General features: G+C 41.9%; 1 protein-coding gene across 3 annotated transcripts in view; it reads left to right on the top strand.

Moving 5' to 3' along the window:
- ZSWIM6 (zinc finger SWIM-type containing 6) overlaps window positions 1-21,624 on the top strand; it is a 212,686-nt gene extending 191,062 nt beyond the window's left edge. For all 3 annotated transcript variants that reach the window (XM_059694565.1, XM_059694563.1, XM_059694562.1), the window contains 7 exons: window positions 4,933-5,079; window positions 6,425-6,685; window positions 10,373-10,508; window positions 13,218-13,375; window positions 13,979-14,142; window positions 17,191-17,272; window positions 18,912-21,624. In XM_059694565.1, coding sequence (XP_059550548.1) covers window positions 4,933-5,079; window positions 6,425-6,685; window positions 10,373-10,508; window positions 13,218-13,375; window positions 13,979-14,142; window positions 17,191-17,272; window positions 18,912-19,774 — 1,811 coding nt within the window. In that variant the 3' untranslated portion in view covers window positions 19,775-21,624. The remainder of the gene's footprint in view (window positions 1-4,932; window positions 5,080-6,424; window positions 6,686-10,372; window positions 10,509-13,217; window positions 13,376-13,978; window positions 14,143-17,190; window positions 17,273-18,911) is intronic.
- Window positions 21,625-22,285: the final 661 nt, after the last annotated feature.

Here is a 22,285-nt window from a genome sequence, read left to right as displayed (position 1 = left end):
TTATTATTGAAAAGTACTTGTTTGTGGTCATTTTTATTCTTAATGTTTGTGTTTCTTCTTGTCTTTCTGTTTCTTCTTTATACAGCAGTCCCTTTAGCATTTCTTTAATTTGCTGGCTTGGTGGTAATAAACTCTCTTAGCCCTTTTTTGTCTGTGAAGCTCCTGATTCCACCTTCAATTTTGAATGATAGCCTTGCTGGGTATAGTATTCTTGGATTCATTCCCTTGCTTTGCATCACTTTGTATATTTCATTCCATTTCCTTCTTGCCTGGTGTGTTTCTGTTGAGAAGTCAGCTGATATTCTAATAGGAGATCCCTTGTAGGTAACTCTCTGTCTCTCTCTGGCAGCCTTTAAGATTCTTACTTTGTCGTTGGTGTTTGCCAGTTTAATTATGATGTGTCTTCATGTTGGTCTTTTGGGGTTCATCTTGTTTGGCACTCTATGTGCTTCTTGGACTTGTGTAGTTTTTTTCTTGCCAGTATCAGGGAAGTTTTCTGTCATTATTTCTTCAAACAGGTTTTTTATTCCTTGCTTCTCCTCCTCCTCTCCTTCTGGTACCCCTATTAAGTGAATGTTGTTTCGTTTTGCATTGTCCCAAAGCTCCCTTAGGTTCTCCTCTTGCTTTTTAAGTTTTTTTTCCAGTTGCTCCTGTGTTTGTGTGTTTTTTCCTACCTTGTCTTTTAATTCGCTGATGCAGTCCTCAGCCTCTTCTAGTCTGCTGTTTAAGCCTTCCATTGTGTTCTTTATTGCAGCTATGTCCTTCTTCATTTCCTCTTGGTTCCTTTTCATGTTGGTGACATTCTCATTCAGCTCCTTATAATTCTCAGTGAGTTGTGTGTATTTGTCATCCAGCCGTTTGAGCATCCTTATAACCATTACTCTGAATTCTTTCTCTGATAAGTTAGTAGCCTCAATTTCATTTAACTCCCTTTCTGGTGATTTCTCTTTTTCTTTCCTTTGTGGATTGCTTTTTTTCTTCCCATGTTTTGCTGTAATGTTTTAATTGTAGCTCCGATTGCTTCGCTACCCAGTTTCTTTTGGGTATGGTGCTACTGGTGTGACCTCTCAGGTCTCCTGGGCTTAGTAGTCTAGTGTAGCTCCCTATTTGAGCTATTTGGGTTCTCTTGATGTAGGCCTGCGAGCTGGAAAGGCGCAACTGAGGTGTCTAGAAGTCAGCAGCCGTGGATGGGGTGTCCCAATTTTTGCTTTCTTGTGCCCTTGGTTGAATGCGTGCCCAGCCGGTACTCACAGTGGCACCCAGAAACCATCCGTTGGGGTGGTGGGGCTCAGGAGGCCTGTGTTCTGGAAAGGCGTGGCTGTGGTGTCCAGAGTTCTGTAGTTGTGGGATGGGCAGACTCAACTTTTGCTGCTGCCTCCGTGGTTGGATACACGCAATCCCAGGGGCAGTTCACAGGGTCACCTGTGGTATGTTTGCTAGCAGGATGTACTGACACACTCTGAAGGGCCCTGGCACTGAAGCCACTGGATTGCAGTGTCTGTGGGCAGGTATCCCAGAAGAGGGAATTCAGCGTTTCTACAGCCCAGCAATGCACCCCTGTTTGTTTAAGTGTGTGTCCAGCGTGGCTCACAGCGGGGCCCCAGGGCTGCTGGTCTTGGGAGACCTACACGCTAGAAAAGCATGCAACTGGAGTGTCCAGAGTTCTGCAGCTGTGGGGTGGGGAAACTCAGTTTTTGCTGATGCACCTGTGGTGGATAGGCGCGCGTTCCTGGTGGTGGCACACAGGAGCACCCACAGTGAGTTTGCTAGCGCAGGCACACTGAAGCACTCTGAAGGGTCCTGGCACACTTAATCAAGGCGTCTTTGGGCAGGTATCCAGGATGGGTGAAATCAGAATTTCTACTGCCCAAGGGAGTGCGTCCCTATTTGTCAAGATCGGACCCAGCAGAGGCTCACTGCGGCTTCCTAAAGTGCCCTGTGGATAGATGGGCTCAGGGGGAGTGAGCAGCTGTGGCAGTGCCTTGGCCAGGCGCTGAACTCTGACGCATTCTGAGGGACCCTGGCGCTGAAGGGCCCTGGCGCTTAAGTTGCGCAGCTGGGTGTGTGTGGGCAATTATTCAGGCAGAGGGAATTCAGAATTTCTACTGGGGGGCAGTGCGCCTGTGTCTGTACAAAATCACACCCAGCTGGGGCTTACAGTAACTCCTAAGAGAAGTCTGTGGAGTGGTGTGCCTCGGAGACCTGCGCGCTGGAGACCCACGAATGCGATGTCGGAGGTCTGCCGCTGGGGAGGTGGAGGCTGCACTTACTGCTGAAACGCGGTGCTCCTTTCGAGGTGGAGATCCCAGGGTCTGAGGGTCTGCCGGTGGGCAGCAGGATTTTGGCTGGAGTGGCTGCGGGGTTGCGGGCAGTATCCAGGCCTGTCTGGGTGGTGGTGCTGATGAGTTCCTAAAAGAGGCCACTCTCCCCTTCAAGATGGCGTGGGCTCCGTGCCCGAGTCAACTTCTCAATTTTTAAAAAATTACTTTTTAAATTTTATTTCTCCCATTTCTGTGTTTTTTCACTAATTTTTGTGTGAAAAGAAAGGACATATAGGAAATACTTTGTAAAATTTTATCCTCAGTTTCTATCACTTGACAGTAGATTTATTTGTATAAGCACAACACTTCCCATATATATCCTATCTAATAAAAGAGAAAAATGGTAATTGGCGTACGGCGATACCCTTTTCATTGGCTAATCAGGGCTATATGCAAATTACTGCCAACTATGATTGGCAGTTAACTGCCAACTAAGATTGGCAGTTAACTGCCAACAAGATGGCGGTTAATTTGCATATGTAGGCACAATGCAGGGAGGCGAAAGGAAAAGCAGGAAGAAGCCCCCTGCCACTGACAGTGATCAGAAACCCAGGGGGGAGCTAAGAGCTGGGGGGCAGGGCAAAGGCGGCCCTGGGGCCGCCTTTGCCCTGCCCCCCAGCCATGATCGGAGAATCAGGTGCCTTTGCCGCCCTGGCCAGTGATAGCAGGAAGTAGGGGTGGAGCCAGCGATGGGAGCTGGGCACGGTCAAAGCTGGCAGTCCCGGGAGCTAGGGGCCCCTTGCCTGGGCCTAAAGCGAAGCCCACGATCGCGGGGCCGCTGCAGCTGCGGGTCCCCGCTGCCCGGGCCGGACGCCTAGGCCAGAGGTGTTAGGCCTGGGCAGGGGCGGAGCCTGCAACTGCGGGGAGCTGGGGGTCCCCTGCCCAGGCCTGACACCTCTGCCGGAGGCCTCAGGCCTGGTCAAGGGGCCGATCCGGTGATTGGTGATCGGAGGGTGATGAGGGTCAACTCCTCTGGCCGAGGCATCAGGCCTGGGTGGGGGGCGGAGCCGGGGATTGGGGGGATATGATGGTCCCCTTGCCCAGGCCTGAAGCCTGGGTCAGAGGCGTCAGGCTTGGGCGGGGGGTGGAGCAAGCAATCAGAGGGAGATGGGGGTCCCCTGCCCAGGCATGATTCCTGGGCCAGAGGCCTCAGGCCTGGGCGGGGGCCAGAGCCAGTGATCAGGAGGAGATGGGGGTCCCCTGTCCAAGCCTGACACCTCTGGCGGAGGCGTCAGGCCTGGGCAAGGGGCCGATCAGGTGATCGGAGGGTGATGGGGGTCTACGCCTGAGGGCTCCCAGTATGTGAGAGGGGGCAGGCTGGGCTGAGGGACACTCCCCGCCCCCACACACACCCAGTGCACGAATTTCGTGCACCGGGCCCCTAGTATATATATAATTTCCTATCAAGCATATAGATTTGGTTGTTCCCATATTTCTTTTTTTCATACTGGTTATGTATATGAAAGCTAGTGACAGAAACCAAAGGGAAAGACCTTCCCAAGGAATCTAGGACCAAACTTTTATAGATTTTAATACATTATGTCAGGCCATACTTTATTTTTATGTACTGATAGTTGATTGTCCAAACCAGAAAACTTCTAAAGGAATGTTGGATTCATGGAATGGCTCTTTAGCAATTTACAAGCAGGTTTTTCTTACATACTTTATACTAGAGGCCCAGTGCATGAAATTCCCCCAAGCCGCTCTGCCCCCTGGTCAAACTCCCAGAAGAACTCCAGTTGAGGGGGCAATTTGCATACTATGCTTTTATTATATAAGATTGTGTATAGATTTTATTATATGTTCATTTAAGAAGGAGCTATTACCATTTATTACTTCAGTAAACACTAAGATGTAAAAATGTTGCATTTTTTACAACAATGGAATATGTCTTTTAAAATATTTGCAGCTTTTTTCCAGCACTTTGTAATTTAACTGTAGAACTTGAAAGTGCTAACATTCTGTGAAAAATGAAAGGGATATGTTTCATTCAAATGATATGTTATCTTCTGCTATAGTTCCTTTTTGTGGCAAAGGTCCTCCCTTAAATGGCTCACTGATCCATGATAAAGAACAATTTCATAAGGTGATAGGGAAGAAAGCTAATAATATTCATGCGGGAGTCCAAGTCTGACCCAGGCCACAACTGCCCTCTAGTCTCCAGCTTAGGTGATCCAGTGAGCACTGACTCTGAGAGCATCTTCTTAATAAAATTGTAGAGTTATCCAGTGATAATTCTGGGGGCAACTTTTTAGTCCTCTCTAATGTCACTCGTAGCAAGTGAGGGGAATTGTCCCTAGCTTCTCAGGTGACAGTTTGGAATTGACATTTCCTCATACAACATAATTTAAAAGTGTACATTGCAATGTTAACACTGTACCCTGGGCACATGAATTAAATAGATGTTTGGGAGCTTTCCTAGGAGGTTAGTACCATTTATATTGATTTATAGATGAATCTTCCGAATTCAAAATAGTTCAGAAGTTGGGGATTATATGTACCTTTGTTTTTTAATTTAATTCAGTATTAATTTGTCAGGATGCTGCTTTAAATGGCAAAGCCTCTCTTCCCTTTACTTCTTTTCATCTCTCAATTTCCTTTTCTTACACAGAGCTACCCCATAAAAGCATAACCTTGATAACCAATCTGGAGGGCTGGGTTGGACACCCTCTGGACCCTGTGGGCACTCTTTTCAGCAGCCTTATGGAAGCCTGCCACATGGACGATGAAAGCTTCCCTGGATTCTCCAATTTCACAGGTAAAACCTTGACATTGGTCTCGTGTGCCTTTTTTTCTAAACTCTGAATGGCAGTGGTCATTTTTCTTCACAGTTTGTTTTATGAATCCATACAGTTAACAATATCTACAGCTAGCAAGAGAGCAAGGAAATAGGCACTCTCCGCTTTTCAGGCAGGCTCAGATTCGACAGTTGACAGCATGTATAAAGAACCTTAGGCATATTTATTCTCTTCTAGTCAGTGGTTGTGCATCTAAGAATTTATTTGCATTGATGACTGTTTTCCAGCATAAAGATATACAATAAGGATGTGCATAATGTGGGAGTGAGAAAGGATTGTCCCTTTGCTGCTCCCAGGGTTGGGTGAGCTCAGAGGGTTTATTATCTTCCCTCCATATTGTCTATTATGGTGGTTACCTCCATGGATTATGGGTGACCCAAAACTATTGGGAGGGCAAAAGGTATGACTGTGAATGTGCTTTCCTTGGGAGTTCAGTGGTTGAAACTTTGTTAAAGTTTCTAATGGAAACAGAGATAAGAGAATGCTCAAAGAATCATTACTATTGTGATAACTGATGACTTATTTGATAACAAAAAGGCCCTTGAAATTGGGTTACATGTGTTGTATTCTCTACTGTTTTTATTATAAACTAGAGGCCTGGTGCATGAAATTCGTGCATGGGAGGGGGGTGTCCCTCAGCCTGGCCTGCACCCTCTCCAATCTGGGACCACTGGCCCCTAACTGATTGCCTGCCTGCCTGCCTGATCACCCACAACTGCCCTCTCCTGCCGGCCTGATCACCCACAAATGCCCTCCCCTGCCGGCTTGATTGCCCCCTAACTGCTTGCTCCCCTGCCGGCCTGATCGCCCCTAACCACCTCTGCCTCAGCCCCCGCCACCGTGGCTTTGTCCAGAAGGAAGTCAGGCATCCGGAAGATGTCTGGTCAATCTTGTCTAATTAGCATATTACCCTTTTATTAGTATAGATTTTAACATTGTGATAAAAGTATGCAAACTTTTTTTATTGTGAGGCTTTTAAGAATTGGTAACTGTTGTAGTCATCATATAATTTTACACTTGTTTAATTAAAAGTTTTCTCATTCTTAAGTATTCTTAGTATCTCCTCTTAGATTTATAGTTTTCTTTGGTGATTCATTTTCAATGGGAAAAATATTTGTAATATTCTATCCCCCAAAGCATACACATCTAGTTATTCATTTAGAAAACATAATGGAAAGCTATACACTTGTTTTTTGGTCTTCTTGGAATGAAGTCAATAATTCATTTACAAGTACTGGGTAAAATAAATATTTGTACCTGAGAAAGTAGTTTCTGAACTCTGATTTCTTTTGTGACATTTTACAGAGAATATGGGACAGTGCAAATCTCTGGAATACCAGCATCTACCTGCACACAAATTCTTAGAAGAAGGGGAATCCTATTTAACACTAGCTGTGGAGGTAGCCCTGATAGGGCTGGGACAGCAGCGTATCATGCCTGATGGGCTGTACACACAAGAGAAGGTTTGCCGGAATGAGGAGCAGCTCATTTCTAAACTTCAGGAAATTGAATTGGATGACACACTGGTGAAAATTTTTCGAAAGCAAGCAGTCTTCCTATTAGAAGGTAGTTTAATAAAGAGATTTTCCACTTATTTAGCCAATTTTATTTATGTTGGAAGTAAGGTTTGAATGTATTTAATATGGTGGTTATCCTGGTAGTATGGTCAGTGAGTGTTCATTATCCAATTATAGTATTACTTAATAAAAAAATACAGATGTTCAGATTTATATCATTTTATTTAGGTGGTCACATAGGATAACCTATTAGAAATGAGCCCCATTTAATGCCACCAGCTCTGAAAAGGACTGTTTTTATTTTGGCTTGTTGTTCCTGAGATAAATGCAATTTTGATATTTAGTGAGCTGTTGCTGGTAGCCATATTCCTCTTTGCTGGATCAATTAAATAATATAATGGAAATTGATTGGCATTCCTCTGAATTATTGGCTATTACATGACGTCTGGGTTTTGAATATGTCATTTGTACATGCTAACAAAGGACTGAAAGCTGCAGGAGTGGATCTCCACTGTGCTGAGTCATTATTTCAGAGAATTCATTAGGATTAGATTCAGCAAGTTAAAGTTTCATAGACTCTCTAAGGCAAAGCCCAATTTCCTTCTTTTCATAAGGTTAAAAGCTAAAGTGCCTAACAAATTTGGCTGGCATTTTTTTTAACACAGTTTTGTGTGTTTTTTTCCTTGAAAAGACTTAAGTGTAATTAGTATGGTAAATTTAGGTGATGTCTAATTGATAAAAATGACTTCTCTCTCAAGTACACATTTGTCATTATTATGGGATTCTCTCTGATTGATAGGCTCAAAAAGTGTGCTGTCTTCATCTTATATTCAGAACTGTTACATATGGGGAAGGGCTTTAGAGAAAATAGCATTTCAAAACCTCTTTTATTTTTCCAAAGCTAAAGATCTATTTGAAGGAAAATATTTTCACCAATACATTATACACATTTGTGTTTTAGAAATGCATTCTAAAGAGAAAATGTTTTTAATAGCATGCTTAATTTAGGTAAAAATTCCTAATATTAATTTTTTGAAGCACTCTGCTAAAGTTTTTTTTCTTCTTCTTCTAAACATAAAAGCCTATCTTGGCAAATTTCAAGTGATCTTGATTCTTTCATTACTGTTTTCTTTTACTTTCCTCTCATAATTTCTTTTGAAATAAGCAAAATCATTAGCCATAAGCTTTTTTTATGATGTCACTGACTCTTAGTAACTGGCTTTTGGTTTCCAATACATTGAAGAGTAAGAAGAGGGTGTATGCTTTTCAGTCTTGAGGGTGTCTGATATCTGTTTATCATTTACCTTTTAAAATGTTCTCCATGTTCATTACTCATGAATAATTTTTAACTGTCTTAGTCTTTGATTAGTTCATAACTCCCCATTAAATATTTTTATAAGAACTGTGCCTGATGAAGAGTGTTGTTGACTCATCCCTGCTCGGCCCACAGAGAGTGGGTGGTGCAGGACAGGAAACAGTCCAACAGGAAAGAAAGGGACCCTTTCTGTCCACTCCAGAAGATAGGCACTTCATGGTTGAGTTGACTGCACTGGGCACCAACTTCTTTATGCATCAATGTACTCCAGGAATTTCAGGGGTGCAATAGTTAGCAGACTCAGATGTCGGAAACTTCTGGGGAACTTATTACCAAATTTCAGTTTTTTATTATTCAATACACTGATTATTGAATTACAGTGATTATTAAGCCACAAGTAATTCGGTGTTACCCGACTGAATGTTTTGCTTGTTGCTAAGTGTCATAACAAAGTGCCGATTATGCATTCTGGCTTTTCCTGCATAGTGAGCAGGTAGCTCGATGGTTTAAGGGGGAAACATTGGAATGAAATGGAAGAGACATGAAAAAAATAGTCTACAAATTTGCTATATTTAGTTCTTAAGTAAAATAGAGTTAGTGTCTTAGTCTGTTGAGGCTCCCATAACAGAATGCTAAGCGTGGCTTAAGCAGTTGAAATTTTCTCCTCACAGTTCTGGAGGCTGAAAAGTCTAAGGTCAGGTGCTGGTCAGTACAGTTTCTGGTGAGGTCCTTCTTCTTGGCTTGTAGACAGCTGCCTGAGAGAGAAAAGGTGCATGCGTGAGAGCTCTAGCTCTCTGCTGTCTCTTCCTATAAGGATATTAATCCTATTGGATCAGGGCCCCACCCTCTGACCTCATTTAACCTTCATTATCTTTATGAAGGCCCTTTCTCCAAATACAGTCACATTGGGAGTTGGGACTTCGACATAATGAATTGAGGTGGGAGATAACAAGCATTCAGTTCATAATAATAACCTAAATAATTTGGCCTCATTATATGAGCTAAAGGTCGAACTACTAGTATAATGCTATTTCAGCTTTTGAAGAATACCAGATCATTAAAGCATTTTTAAATATCTTAAACACAAGAAAAAGTTGAATAGGTTTGGTAAAATTAGAAATGTAGGATGTATTTTAATTTACCTATGTTAAAAAAAATGGTGTTTACTATATGGTTTTTCAAGTACTTAGAACAAATAATTCAAAAATACTAATGAAATTTAAAAATAACCTCTATTAAAATTATCTATAATATGTAATACGTAATGTTCCTATTCCATGCTAGTGCAGTAACTCCTCTCACCGTTTCTTTGGCATTTCTTGCATTTTAAACTCTTCACAAGACTAATTTTTCTCAGGGAAAACAAATGCATTATGTCCTTTGAGCAGTAGTGTCATGGTTCATAACTCTAGAAATCATGAAACAGTTTTTACCCAAAGGTGACATGGAAACTAATTTATTATACAGTTTACAGTAACTAAACCTCAAGGTACGTAAGTGGAAAGTAGTTGAACTAACCACTGTGGTTTCCTTTAAAAATTTAAAAGTCTGTATTGCCCTTCCTAGGGCAGCATTCAGAGATCACAGGGGAAGTCAGCTCTGCCACCATCCCTGTCATAGCTTACTAAGAAATGAATTTTGGCTGCTTCAATGTAATTTTGCTTTTAAAATTGGTCTTTTGGAGCGCAAAAAGTAAATTTTCAGTTACTTTAATTTTTTTTCTTTTGCCTACGGTGAGTATCAAATGGGTAACTATTCTCTTATTATTAATCACTTTCTGAGAATCAGTATTTCTGCTTATTAGAAGAAACAATGTTTAAAGTCTTTGTATTGAGATTTGTGTTTCAGAATCCTCCCCAACCCTTCAGAGCGCTCTTTTCTGGAAACTTGGCTTGTCTGTGCCCTTGAGACTGAGGGACCAGGCACAGGTTCCAAAGTTAAGCGGCAGAGTTATCATCTGTGCATTTGAAAATCTGGATGCTGGAACATACACGTGTACAGAGGATGTTTCTTGAATTCAGTGAGGTTTTATACATTGGAAGGTTTCTTTCTCCAAAGCAGTTATAATGTGAAAAAGCTCTGCCCTTTAGTTCTTTGATTCTCATTTCAGCTGTGGTGCAGTTGGAGGATTGTTCCTGAAGTAAATTCGACTTTGAATACCATAGCCTATAGAATCATTTTTGACTAAGAATCTGTATTCCTTCTACTATGCCACTTAGATCAGCGGTCGCCAACCTTTCGGACCTCACAGACAATCAGTGGTTCTCAGACCACCGGTTGGCGACTGCTGACTTAGGTTACATTCTTAACTAGATGAGCTTGTATATGTTATAACTTTACATAACAATTTTAAGATATACGTTACATGAAGTCTTAGTTCCTTTTTTAGGAATGTAAAATGTGTATGCTCTCTTCCCACAGCCGGACCATATAGTGGTTTAGGCGAAATAATCCATCGGGAGAGCGTTCCAATGCACACATTTGCCAAGTATCTCTTCACCTCTCTCCTACCTCATGATGCTGAATTGGCATACAAAATTGCACTGAGAGCAATGCGGTACGTATTCACAGCCCAGCCGGGCAGATGCAATCCAAATTCCCCCCTGGGAGGAATGGCTGTTCACTGATTTCTCATTCATTCATGTTTCTTGTAGGCAGCAGAAAATCTACAGAACATATTTATTTATATGTTTCTTGGATTGTGTAGTGGTTTGTTCATGGGCCATGGGCTTGTTTGACTTCTGGTTAAAAGGAAGATGGTGGTATCCTTGACTGCTGTCATACCCTGCACTCCAATGGAGGGTGACGGGGATGGGACTGTTTCTAGTGCTGAAGGCTTCACTGGGAGGTCAGATGCTGGTCTGCCAGGATCTGCCCCCCTCAGCACTGACTGCTGCCATGTCCTCTCCAGCCCCTCCTCTTCAGCAATAACAATTAGAGTATGTTCTCTGCCACTCACCTTTCTGTTTTCACTTCTCTTTTGAAAGTCAGTTCACCAGATAATTATTTTTACTACCAATCTGTTCTTGGTGAATATTTTTTAGTGACTTCAAGATGTATTTGTCAGTATTATTTGTAGCCCATTGTGCTTCAAGGACCTGAAAGGAATATCTACCTTTCTTAAAACATGAACTTTTTCCTTTAAAAAAAAATTAAAGCACTTCTATGTTAAAGTGCAGATTAGACCTCGTTATAATCACCTAAAGACAAACCTAAAAGTTTGTGGTGCCGGAGAATAGTTAGATCCCATAGAAACTTTTCATCAAAGACTCTATGTCTGCAACCAGTACAGTGGGTTCAAGTCAAGCTCTTGCCTTTTTATGTGTGTAGCTCATCTCTCAGAGGCCTTTTTTTGGTGCAGTGATAACGGTGTGTGTGTACCTGTGTGTCAGTGTGTTCTGAGGCTGACATCTTTCAATTTCACATGCTTCCCTTGGCAATGTGAAGTTTCATTTACCTACTAGAGAAACCTTATAATTCTCTTGTCTATTTTCAAAATACCAAAAAATAAATTTAAAACTAACAAGCAAAGTTTCCCACCAAATTATTTTATACCACTTGGTTTGTGTTTTAACCAATTAACTGCTACATGTCCAAAGACGCTTTTATCTCGCTTGCGTCTATAGACGCTTATGGCGTACAAAATATTAAAGCACACTTAGTAAGTTCCTATTCCCATGTTTGGAAGCCGAAAGTTGTCAGATGAAGACACATGCTCAGCTCTATACCTATTCAAATTTGAGAGTTGTGCTTCTGTGTAAAGGGAAGGATGCTAATGTTATGATGCCACCAGATGCAATTGCTCTGACCATTGTAAAGTTTAAGAGGAAAATAGCATAAGATTTCTCTGTGGGTCTGGCTTATGCTAAGGCTGACACTCAGAAACTCATTTATGATTGTGCTTGGTTGCTGCCCAGGCAGTTTGTTCACGGGGTACTAGAAGGGCACAAGGGAATTGCTTTCCCACCTCTTCTCTTCTACCTGCCACCATCCCCCTGCCAAAGGACTGTATGGTGGGACCTCCTAGGGCAGCCATGGGAACAGGAAGGAAGAGGGACCTGTAGCTTACTTGCTGCTTAGTCCTTCTGGAAGTAGGCGTGGTGGGCTGGGGAAGGGTGTTTTCAGCACTCATGTTCTCATCTTTCCAGGGGGGTCGACTAGTTTCTTCTACAGCAACTCTGGAAAGATCTGCCTGTTAATTCAGGAACATTCTGGGTGTTTTTATATGTGTTTTTTAACTAAAGAGCAATCCCACCAAAATGCTTATTACTTAATTGACTACCTTGCCATCCTCTAATGCTAACATCTCTTTGTCCCTAGATAAAGGGAAAAGATAATGAGGCATTTGATTTACCAGAGCAGTACCTGCTCTTGGATGGGGCCCCAAGGCCAGCTTCACACCCTGACCTTGCTAACTCTTGATCCCCAGCTCTTATTCTGTAGTTCCTAATACTGGTGTACTTGATTAAAGATCAGTGTTTTGATGATTGTAGAGGAATTATTTCAGTTATAGCTACTGTACTGATCTCTTTGGCAGTTATATTTGGAGATGATCACTAAGCATGCGCTTTGTTTTTAATAATTATTCTTTATTTGTCAACATATTAATCAAAGATTGATTGAAATGGGAAATTCACGGAATTTATGCGAGACTTTCAAGGACAAATACTTGGATCATATGCATTCCTCATCTTCTGATATATATGATAGAACCTATTCTAACTACAAATGCCTGAAGGAATAAGGAACTCATTTTTTAGAATGTATGAGTAATGGAAAGGGAGTCTTTTTTTTTTTTTTTTTTTTTTACTTTCCCTCTTACGTTGTGTTTTAGTAAGTTAAGCATATATATCTCAGTTATCCACCCGATCCCTGACTGTTGTAATCTAAGTCTTAATATCCACTTCACTGTTAGTTTTCTGTTGATTTCTATTTTTTAATGAGTGGTAAGATTCAAAAACTTGAAAGTAGGTAAACATCAAGACTGAGTTTCATACTTCATTATTACATATCTTAATTTCTTTGAATTGTGCAATTTTCTGAATGATGTTAAAGAAAGAAATCCCTTAGGTTTGGATAATGAGTAATTAACAAGATGACTTTGGCATCCAGACAGCAGAGTGTAGCTGTACCAGCTCCTCCTGCACAAGGACTGACCGGTTCTCCCAGCATCTACCTACTCCTCTGGCAATAGGCTAGTCCCCGTGGCAAAGATGATAGATGAGTGATAACCAGGAGCCACCTACTCTGTCTCTTCTCGTTACAGGTTACTAGTATTGGAATCTGCTGCTCCAGCAGGAGATCTCACCCGCCCACACCACATTGCGTCAGTTGTTCCCAACCGATACCCTCGTTGGTTCACTTTAAGCCACATAGAATCCCAGCAGTGTGAGCTGGCGTCCACCATGCTAACTGCAGCCAAAGGTACTGGATTGTCCTGAGGCCTCATGATTATTTTGTTAGTTTATCTTTTTGTTTAAGGGTCATGTTTGCTGTCAGATTCTCAGTAGTGGGTTGTAGGGGATACTTTTCATTAGTGTTAGCTTATGGGGCAAAATAGGTGTTGTTCATTTGAGCCTGGCATTTTCCTCTTTTAACTGCATCATTAAACCTGTTGCTGGCAAAGTTCAGGTTTAGTTGCCATGCCATGTGAGTGATGGTTGAGATTCAGAAGGAGATTGAAAAGTTTGGTTATATTTTTTTCTTTCCCTGAAATATTCACCAAACATATATAAGTAGGAACTAGGAGAGCTATTTGTTATCTCGTGTTGGTCCTGGGTCACATGTGTTTTTAGCCATTCAGGGTTTGTTTCAGTGTTTCTTTTGGGTGAAGCCAAGATTCATAGACATGGCAGTGACTTAGTTATAACGTCTGTGCCATCTGTGAACATTTCAGGGAAATTAACTTCTGTTTTATGTTTATTTTGTTTCCTTTTTACTTCCCTTTGTGTGTGTGTGTTTGGTATGATTTTTTTGTTTGTTTTTATTTTGCTTTGATTTGGTTTGGTTTTTCCTTGTTCATTGCAGGCGATGTTCGGAGGCTGGAAACAGTATTAGAATCCATCCAGAAAAACATTCACTCCTCATCCCACATCTTCAAGCTTGCCCAGGATGCATTTAAAATAGCAACTCTCATGGACACTTTGCCAGACATCACTCTTTTGAAAGTGTCTCTGGAGCTGGGCCTGCAGGTATGTGACTCATGGTCTTTCTTAGGATACCAACGATTGCTAAATAAAGGCAGCATTTTGAAGTTGTTTCTGTTTGCTTACTTGGATTTATTTAGTGCAGGTAAATGAGTTGGGTACATAAGTCTGTTAGACTTTCGGGAGAGCACTGTGCTTCAGAGCTGAGGTCATTTCCCCTGAACCAGGTACTGCCTGAGGTGCAGAGACTGGATTGACATTTAGAAGGCTCATTTGATATGTGTCTTTCAAATAAAAAAATCATTTTCTATCGCCTTAACGTCACCTTTTCTCCTTTAATGAATGGAGAAGGATTATTGCTCATTAGAGACTTAAATAAAGCTATCATCCTATCTAATAAGGAGGGAATATGCTAATTGACTGCCCCACCCTTGAAGATGGCAGCACCCACAGCCACAAGATGGCCAGCAGGGGAGGGGAGTTGTGGGCGATCAGACCAGTAAGGGAGGGCAGTTGGGGGCAACCAGGCCGGCAGGGGAGGGCAGTTGGGGGCAACCAGGCTGGCAGGCGAGGGCAGTTAGGGACGACCGGGCTGGCAGGGGAGGGCAGTTGAGGGGGACCGGGCCAGCAGGGGAGGGCAGTTGGGGGCAACTGGGCTGGCAGGGGAGGGCAGTTGGGGGCAATCGGACCGGCAGGGGAGCAGTTAGGTGTTGATCAGGCTGGTAGGGGAGTGGTTAGGGGGTGATCAGGCTGGCAGGCAGAGGTGCTTAGGAGCAGTCAGGCAGGCAGGCAGACAAGCGGTTGGGAGCCAGCAGTCCTGGATTATGAGAGGGATGTCCAACTGCTGGTTTAGGCCCGATCCTGGCAGTTGGACATCCCCCGAGGCGTCCCAGATTGGAGAGGGTGCAGACTGGGCTGAGGGACACCCCCCACCCCAGCCCCCCCAGTGCATGAATTTAGTGCACCGGGCCTCTAGTGTATAATAAAGATTCAGTTGTTGGGGTAAATTTTTAGAGGAAGTATGAATTTTTATTGATGTTTGCATTTTCATAATAGATGGGTAGTTCTAGCTCTTTTTTAATTTAATCCTCATCCAAAGAGGGAGGGTATTCCATGATTTTTAGAGAAAGTGGAAGGGGGGAGATTAGAGGGGGAGAGAGAGAAGGAGAGAGAGAGACAGACAGACAGACAGGCGTTGAAGTGAGAGAGAGATATCAACTGGTTAAATCTGCAATCAAGGTACCTGTCCTTGACCAGGAATCGGACCCTTGGGCCGTAGGCTGACTCTCTAACCACTGAGCAAACCAGCCAAAGCACTCTCTTTTATAACCCTGAGAAATTAGGTAAAGAAGGAGTGATGGCTCTAGCTGGTTTGGCTCAGTGGATGGAGCGTCAGCCTATGGACTGAAGGGTCCCAGGTTTGATTCCAGTCAAGGGCACGTGCCTGGGTTGCAGGCTTGGTCCTCGGTGGGGGCCATGCAGGAAGCAGCCGATCAATGATTCTCTCTCATCATTGATGTTTCTATCTCTCTCTCCCCCTCCCTTCCTCTCTGAAATCAATAAAAATATATTTTAAAAAAAAGAAAAAGAAGGAGCGATAGTGCCAGGGCCAATTTCAGCATTCAGCAAGCCATTAGACATATTACCCAGGACATTTTCAGTTAGTTAATGCCAATAGATGTTTGCTTTCTTATAGTTTCTGAAAAGATTACTGTATAAACCCAGAACTGTAAAGTTTATATTTCTACTTTTCTCGGGAAATCTCTATGCATTTATGGGGGCTTTTTTTCCCCTCCTTGAAAAGCAGTGAAAGACATTTTTATCCTCTAGTTACCTAAAGTATGAGGCATGGAATACCCTGATTAGGTGATTAATCTAGTTTTCTAGTTATGGATTCTCCTTACAGTAATTAATAAAGTTTAAAGAGTTGTATTACAAGAAAATACAGTTACCGTATATAGTACTATACGAGCAGAGGGTATAGAAAGTGATGGCGAACCTATGATGCGTGTCAGAGGTGACACGCGAACTCATTTTTTTGGTTGATTTTTCTTTGTTAAATGGCATTTAAGTATATAAAATAAATATCAAAAATATAAATCTTTGTTTTACTATGGTTGCAAATATCAAAAAAATTTTTATATGTGATATGGCACCAGAGTTAAGTTAGAGTTTTTCAAATGCTGACACGCCGAGCTCAAAAGGTTCGCCATCTCACTGGTATCGGAGATTGATTGCATTTAAACAATAAAATGACATTTTAGAAGTTTCCTTATAAAAATGAATTCTAGTTATTTGGCTTATTTCTTTTGCATCTTAAAGGTATGCAGGAAAAAACACACATTAATACAAGTTTTCCAGGTATTTGGAATCCTGGCAGATTTGGGGGATAAATGGCAGGTTACTGAGAGTTTGCTCCCTGCCTCGTTCCTTGTAGGACACAGAAAGAAATCCCACAGGGCCTTTCCAAGGCTTTAGGAGTTACATGCCTAGATTTTCTGAATCTTAAAAAAATAGGGGAAATAGGAACAGGGGGATATTTTATCTTGGGGTTTCTTATTAGAAAGTGAAAAACAAAATCAGATCACTAATGATGCCAAAGATGATTTCTTTCCATGGACCTGAGGTTATCTTCACACTTGCCAAATAAGAGAACCAGAGACTGAAATAATGACTAAAATACCTCTGCCATCTGAGGGTTTGTAATCAGAATTATTTTAGGAGAGCCTCAGAAATCTAAAACCATGGAATGTTAAAGTTGGGGAGAAGATGAGGCCTGGACTGTGTTTAATGCTTCAGCCCAGGCCTCTTATTTTGCAGATGAGAAAAGTGATTGAGTGACTTGTCCAGGATGCTGCATCTGGTCAGTTGGCCCACCAGGAGTAGAGTGTGGACCTCCTGCCTCTCTGGCTGGGACAAGGCTGGGAGAGCCATGGACAAATTCATATGCAGAGCTTTCTCTAAATATGTCCCTCCGTTCTCCTGCTAATAGGGGGACTGCCTTGTAGTTATACCTTGGAATGAATTGTTTTATATTTCCACTGACTTGGGATAATCTTCCAAAACACTTTGTTTTCCTATCTTTCTTTATAGGTTATGCGAATGACACTGTCAACCTTAAATTGGCGACGGCGGGAGATGGTCAGATGGCTGGTAACATGTGCTACTGAAGTGGGTAGGTAAACTCTGGAGGAGGAGCTTCCCCAGATACCTCCTGTCAGATTTAACTCCTCAGTTAAAGGTACAAGAACTTCTTCCCTCTTTCACCTTGACTTTTCCAAGGCTCCTGCCTCTCCAGCAACCAACAGGGGCTCCCTTCCCTCCTGCCTTCAGTTGTACACACTTGCATTGCTCCTCTTCCAAACTGTCAAGTATGTGGGGCTCCAAACTCACTAGAATAGAATAGGTCAGTGAGAAAACGCTTTTTATCCAGTTGTTCTGTCACTATTAAGGTGCTTTTAGTAACTTTTTGTGATAATCAGGTTACAATTTTATATTAAAGGGTTCCAGCATGAATCCTTGGTGGATTGGAGCCCACCTTTGAAACTAACTTGAGACTGGATTAGTGGTTCAGTCCATTTCAGTAAAAATGATATAGTTGCCTATTTGCTCGGAGTGTTTTCTTCATCCTCTCAGGCCTTGTCATGCTGCCCAGCAGAGAAATGACCACTGGGTATGGTTCAGGTGAGCTCTCAGATGTGTGAGGTACTGTAGCTAGCCCTGAGAAGATACCCCAAGCTGCAATTTGTGAGACCTTCTAGCTGCCTGCTTCCCCTCTGCAGCAGTCAGTGCTGAAAAAACTACATTCGCAGCAGAAGCACCAACACCAACAAAATGGTGGCTGTTGAAAATAAATGTTGGTTCACCTGTCTTTCTTTCTTCCTGTTTGCATCAGAAAAGGACACATACCTCTTGCTGAGAGGACACTACCACCTCAGTATTTAGAAACTGACACAACAGATACTGTAAAGTCATTCTTATTATTCTTCTTTTATTAATTTGTGATGGTTTGTTATTTTGGGAAAAGGTAAATCGGTCTCAATATAAAAATTATGTTTATATTATTAATGTGATGCTTTAGTGAAACAATACAAAGTAATACCACCTTAAGAACTGCCACACAATTCCCCTTCCTCTACACCAAGATATATGCCTAATTTCTCTCTGCAATTTAGTACCTTCTCTTTAAACATTCACCTTTAGGACTTTTCTACAGCTGAGGCATGTTGGGTCTGTGTACTTAAAATGGTTATTTTTAAGTTCTTGTCAGCCATTTCCAACATCTGAGTCATCTGTAGGTCTGCTTCTGTTGAAGTTTTTCTCTTGATTATGGGTCACATTTTCCTGCTTCTTTGTGTGTCTTAATCATTTTATATCATGTGTATTTTAAACTTACACACAAACCCACACACACACCACATAAAAACTACCTATTTTATGGGGGTTGCGGTTTTTCTGAGAAAAACTACAGATTCTGTAGTGAGTATCTGACAGGAGGCTCCAGTGAACTGGAACTCATTAGCAAAAAGCCATTGTCTGAAATGGCAAGCAGCACAGTGCAAATACCAGCTACGGAGAGGATTAGTTCTGTATTACAGGAAGTTCATGTTCCTTTCAGGCACTTCACTGAATAACAATCCATAATAACTTTATTCTAAAAGGTTGCTCCCAGGCACATTACCTTATAGGATTTTCTGGCCTTGCTCATGTCTGGTGATAGTTAACAATGTAAGCATTGATTGTAAAGTGAAAATAAGGCCAGACCTCTAGGCAGCGTCCTTGTCAGTAATAAGGCTTCTCTGTGTTCCTCGCAGGTGTTTATGCCCTAGACAGCATCATGCAGAGCTGGTTTACGCTTTTTACTCCCACTGAGGCCACAAGTATAGTTGCAACCACGGTGATGTCCAACAGCACCATTGTCCGCCTCCACCTGGACTGCCATCAGCAGGAAAAGCTGGCCAGCAGTGCTCGGACACTCGCATTGCAGTGTGCCATGAAGGACCCTCAGAACTGCGCCCTCTCCGCACTCACCCTATGTGAAAAGGATCACATAGCCTTTGAGACGGCATACCAAATTGTTCTCGACGCTGCTACCACCGGCATGAGCTACACCCAGCTCTTCACGATAGCACGGTACATGGAGCACCGCGGGTACCCCATGAGGGCCTACAAGCTGGCCACCCTGGCCATGACCCATCTCAACCTGAGCTACAATCAGGACACGCACCCTGCCATTAATGACGTTTTGTGGGCCTGTGCGCTCAGCCACTCCCTCGGTAAAAACGAGCTTGCAGCTATAATACCTCTGGTGGTCAAGAGTGTCAAGTGTGCAACGGTACTGTCAGACATTTTGCGCAGGTGCACTCTGACCACCCCTGGCATGGTGGGACTTCATGGAAGGAGGAACTCTGGTAAGCTCATGTCCCTGGACAAAGCCCCCTTGAGGCAGCTCCTGGACGCCACGATCGGGGCCTACATTAACACAACGCACTCGCGACTCACCCACATCAGTCCTCGGCACTATAGCGAGTTCATAGAGTTCCTCAGCAAGGCCCGAGAGACCTTCCTAATGGCGCATGACGGACACATTCAGTTTACGCAGTTTATTGACAACCTAAAACAAATCTACAAAGGCAAAAAGAAACTGATGATGTTGGTTCGGGAGAGGTTTGGTTGATAGAACTTGTATGAATGGGGTGGGGGTGGGGGTGGGAGGGATGGTTTGTTTTTACTTGAGCCTGCCTTTGTATACTTTTTAACTTAAAGAACAGAGCCACACCGGTATTATATGTGTATAGTTCTATTGCGTTTGCAGACTAAATTGTCATGTTGTGAAAGTTCGTGTGTTCTTAATTTTTTTCTACCCTTTCTCTTCTCTTCTTTCCTTTTACTTTATTATATTTTTTAATTCTTTTTTTTTTTTTTGTATGAGAGAGACGTTAAAAAGGTTTGGTTTACACTGAGTATATGTTGTCAAGTGGCAAAAGTCCACATAGCTCTCCTGTTTTCTGTATACGTTCACAGCCTCAAAAAAAATAATTGAAATGGCTTTAAAAACCAAACAGAACACCTCCATCCTGTGATAAGTACCTCGAATGGATTCAGCTTTACTCCTTTGTAACTCATCTTTACATTTTCAGCATATTTAAACAAACCAACAAAATGAAATACTAGTAGTTAAAGGCTGACCCACGTGGCTTTGCAATGCTGTTCGTCCAGAAGCATGGCACACGATGCTTGTGCATGTGGAAACTTAGCGACTGTCAACATACATTCTCAGGGATTTATCAAAAAAATTAAAGAATGAGAGCATTTATTGTACTGTATATATATTATAGTATATGTCTGAATATTGAAAATATAACATTAACTAATTTATAAAAAAATATTCTATGTAATGCAAAATACTTGAAGCTGCAGTAGCTTGGTTTTAAACAAAAACAAAATGAGAGAAAACCTATCAGAGGGACTAAAAGTGCGCCTTGCTTCAGGGTTGGCTCAGGCGGTGAACTTCATACTGGGCATCTATGCAGAGCCACCTTTGGATTGCATGGTTGGACTGAGATCTATTTGGGAGAAATTATATATGTATATATATATTTATACAACTTATGTATACATATATATGTAGATACAGACACCAGACACACACACACATACCAACAACAACAACCACTACACCACACATGCTTGTAACAGGCACTAGAAGAAAGAGGGACAACAAAAACACAGCCAGAGCAGCAAGCCTTAGCATTAAGAATATACAGTATGCCGGAACTGGGGTTCGTGCCTCCTAACCTACGAAACTTAAATATCCTTTTGACACAAACGCAAAATGTTTTCCAGAACAATTGACTTATGATACGTAACGCCTTTGCAGTGAGCTAATAAGCTAACCTTTGTGCACAAATAACATTATATATATTATATGTCTCTTCTGCATAGGTATTTTGACTTTGTGCAGGACAGAAAGTTGTGTAGGTAGGACTGTTCTATTTTCAGTTTTCTTTCTTTTTTTTAAAATATATTTTATTTTCTCTAGAATTACTCAAAACAAAAGCAGCCTTCTATCTTGCCTTGTCTTAATGCTTTAAAATAACCAAACTGGAGATCTAACTACCAAACTGTTCATTATATTATGAAATACCAACTTTGGTTACAGTATAGTGTCTTTACTTTAGCTGATGGTTCTGTAACCTTGTGCTTTTTAAAGCAATTTTTATGTTTTGGTGCAAAAGTTGTCCAGTGTCTCTTGTTCCCTTCATTAGAGAACATGCTAGAGGTATGTTTGTAGGTATTTTTGTTTAGAAGAACTATTTCATGCGCTCCATTTTATTTATTATAATAGGTAAAAAGAAAAAAAAAAGGTTGTACTTCATCACCCATGTAAACATGCTCATGAAGTCGAAAGTAATTAAGATTTGATACACTGATATCAATTTATTTATGTAACTAAATCACTGTTTTATAAACTTGTTAATGATCAACAATTTTTGTTTTGATTAAAATTAGTTTTTTGAAAGTTGATTCTGCCTCTTTTTATGGTATATCTCTTACTACACTTGAACTTGGTGATTATAGAACTGGATTTTACTACATCTTCAAGTGTTTATATTCACTTATCTAATAAATACTTAAGTACTAGTCCCTGGAGATACAATGGTGAACAAACAAAACCAAACACTGGAGTTTACTGTCTGCTTAATGGACAAGACAGACACAGATCAGATACAAAGATAAACTATAAGATAGAATAGCCAATTTCTCTTCACTTTGTATACTTAGTCATTCCTCCCTAATTAATAAACTATAATTTAAGATACTCTGTACTTGATATAGTTAATAAATGCTAAGTTTATGGAAGGTTTTTTGGTGTGTGGTTTAAAAGGAAATCTATAATAATAAAAGTGTAATATGCTCATTAGACCAGACAGCTGGACGTCCTTTCAGATGAAGCCGCAGCAGCGGGGCCAAGGCAGAGGCGGTTAGGGATGATCAGGCAGCCAGGCGGAATGGTTAGGAGCGATCGGGCAGGCAGGCAGGTAAGCCAGTGGTCCCAGATTGAGAGAGGGATGTCTGACTGCTGGTTTAGGTCCAATCCTGCAGGTATGGGCAGTTGGTCACCCCCAGAGGGGTCCTGGATTGCAAGAGGGAGCAGGCCGGGCTGAGGGACTCTCCTCCCCCATGC

The sequence above is a fragment of the Myotis daubentonii genome, chromosome 4, assembly GCF_963259705.1.
Source record: "Myotis daubentonii chromosome 4, mMyoDau2.1, whole genome shotgun sequence".
Classification (NCBI taxonomy): Eukaryota; Metazoa; Chordata; class Mammalia; order Chiroptera; family Vespertilionidae; genus Myotis; species Myotis daubentonii.
This window is presented reverse-complemented; position numbering and strand designations above follow the sequence as displayed.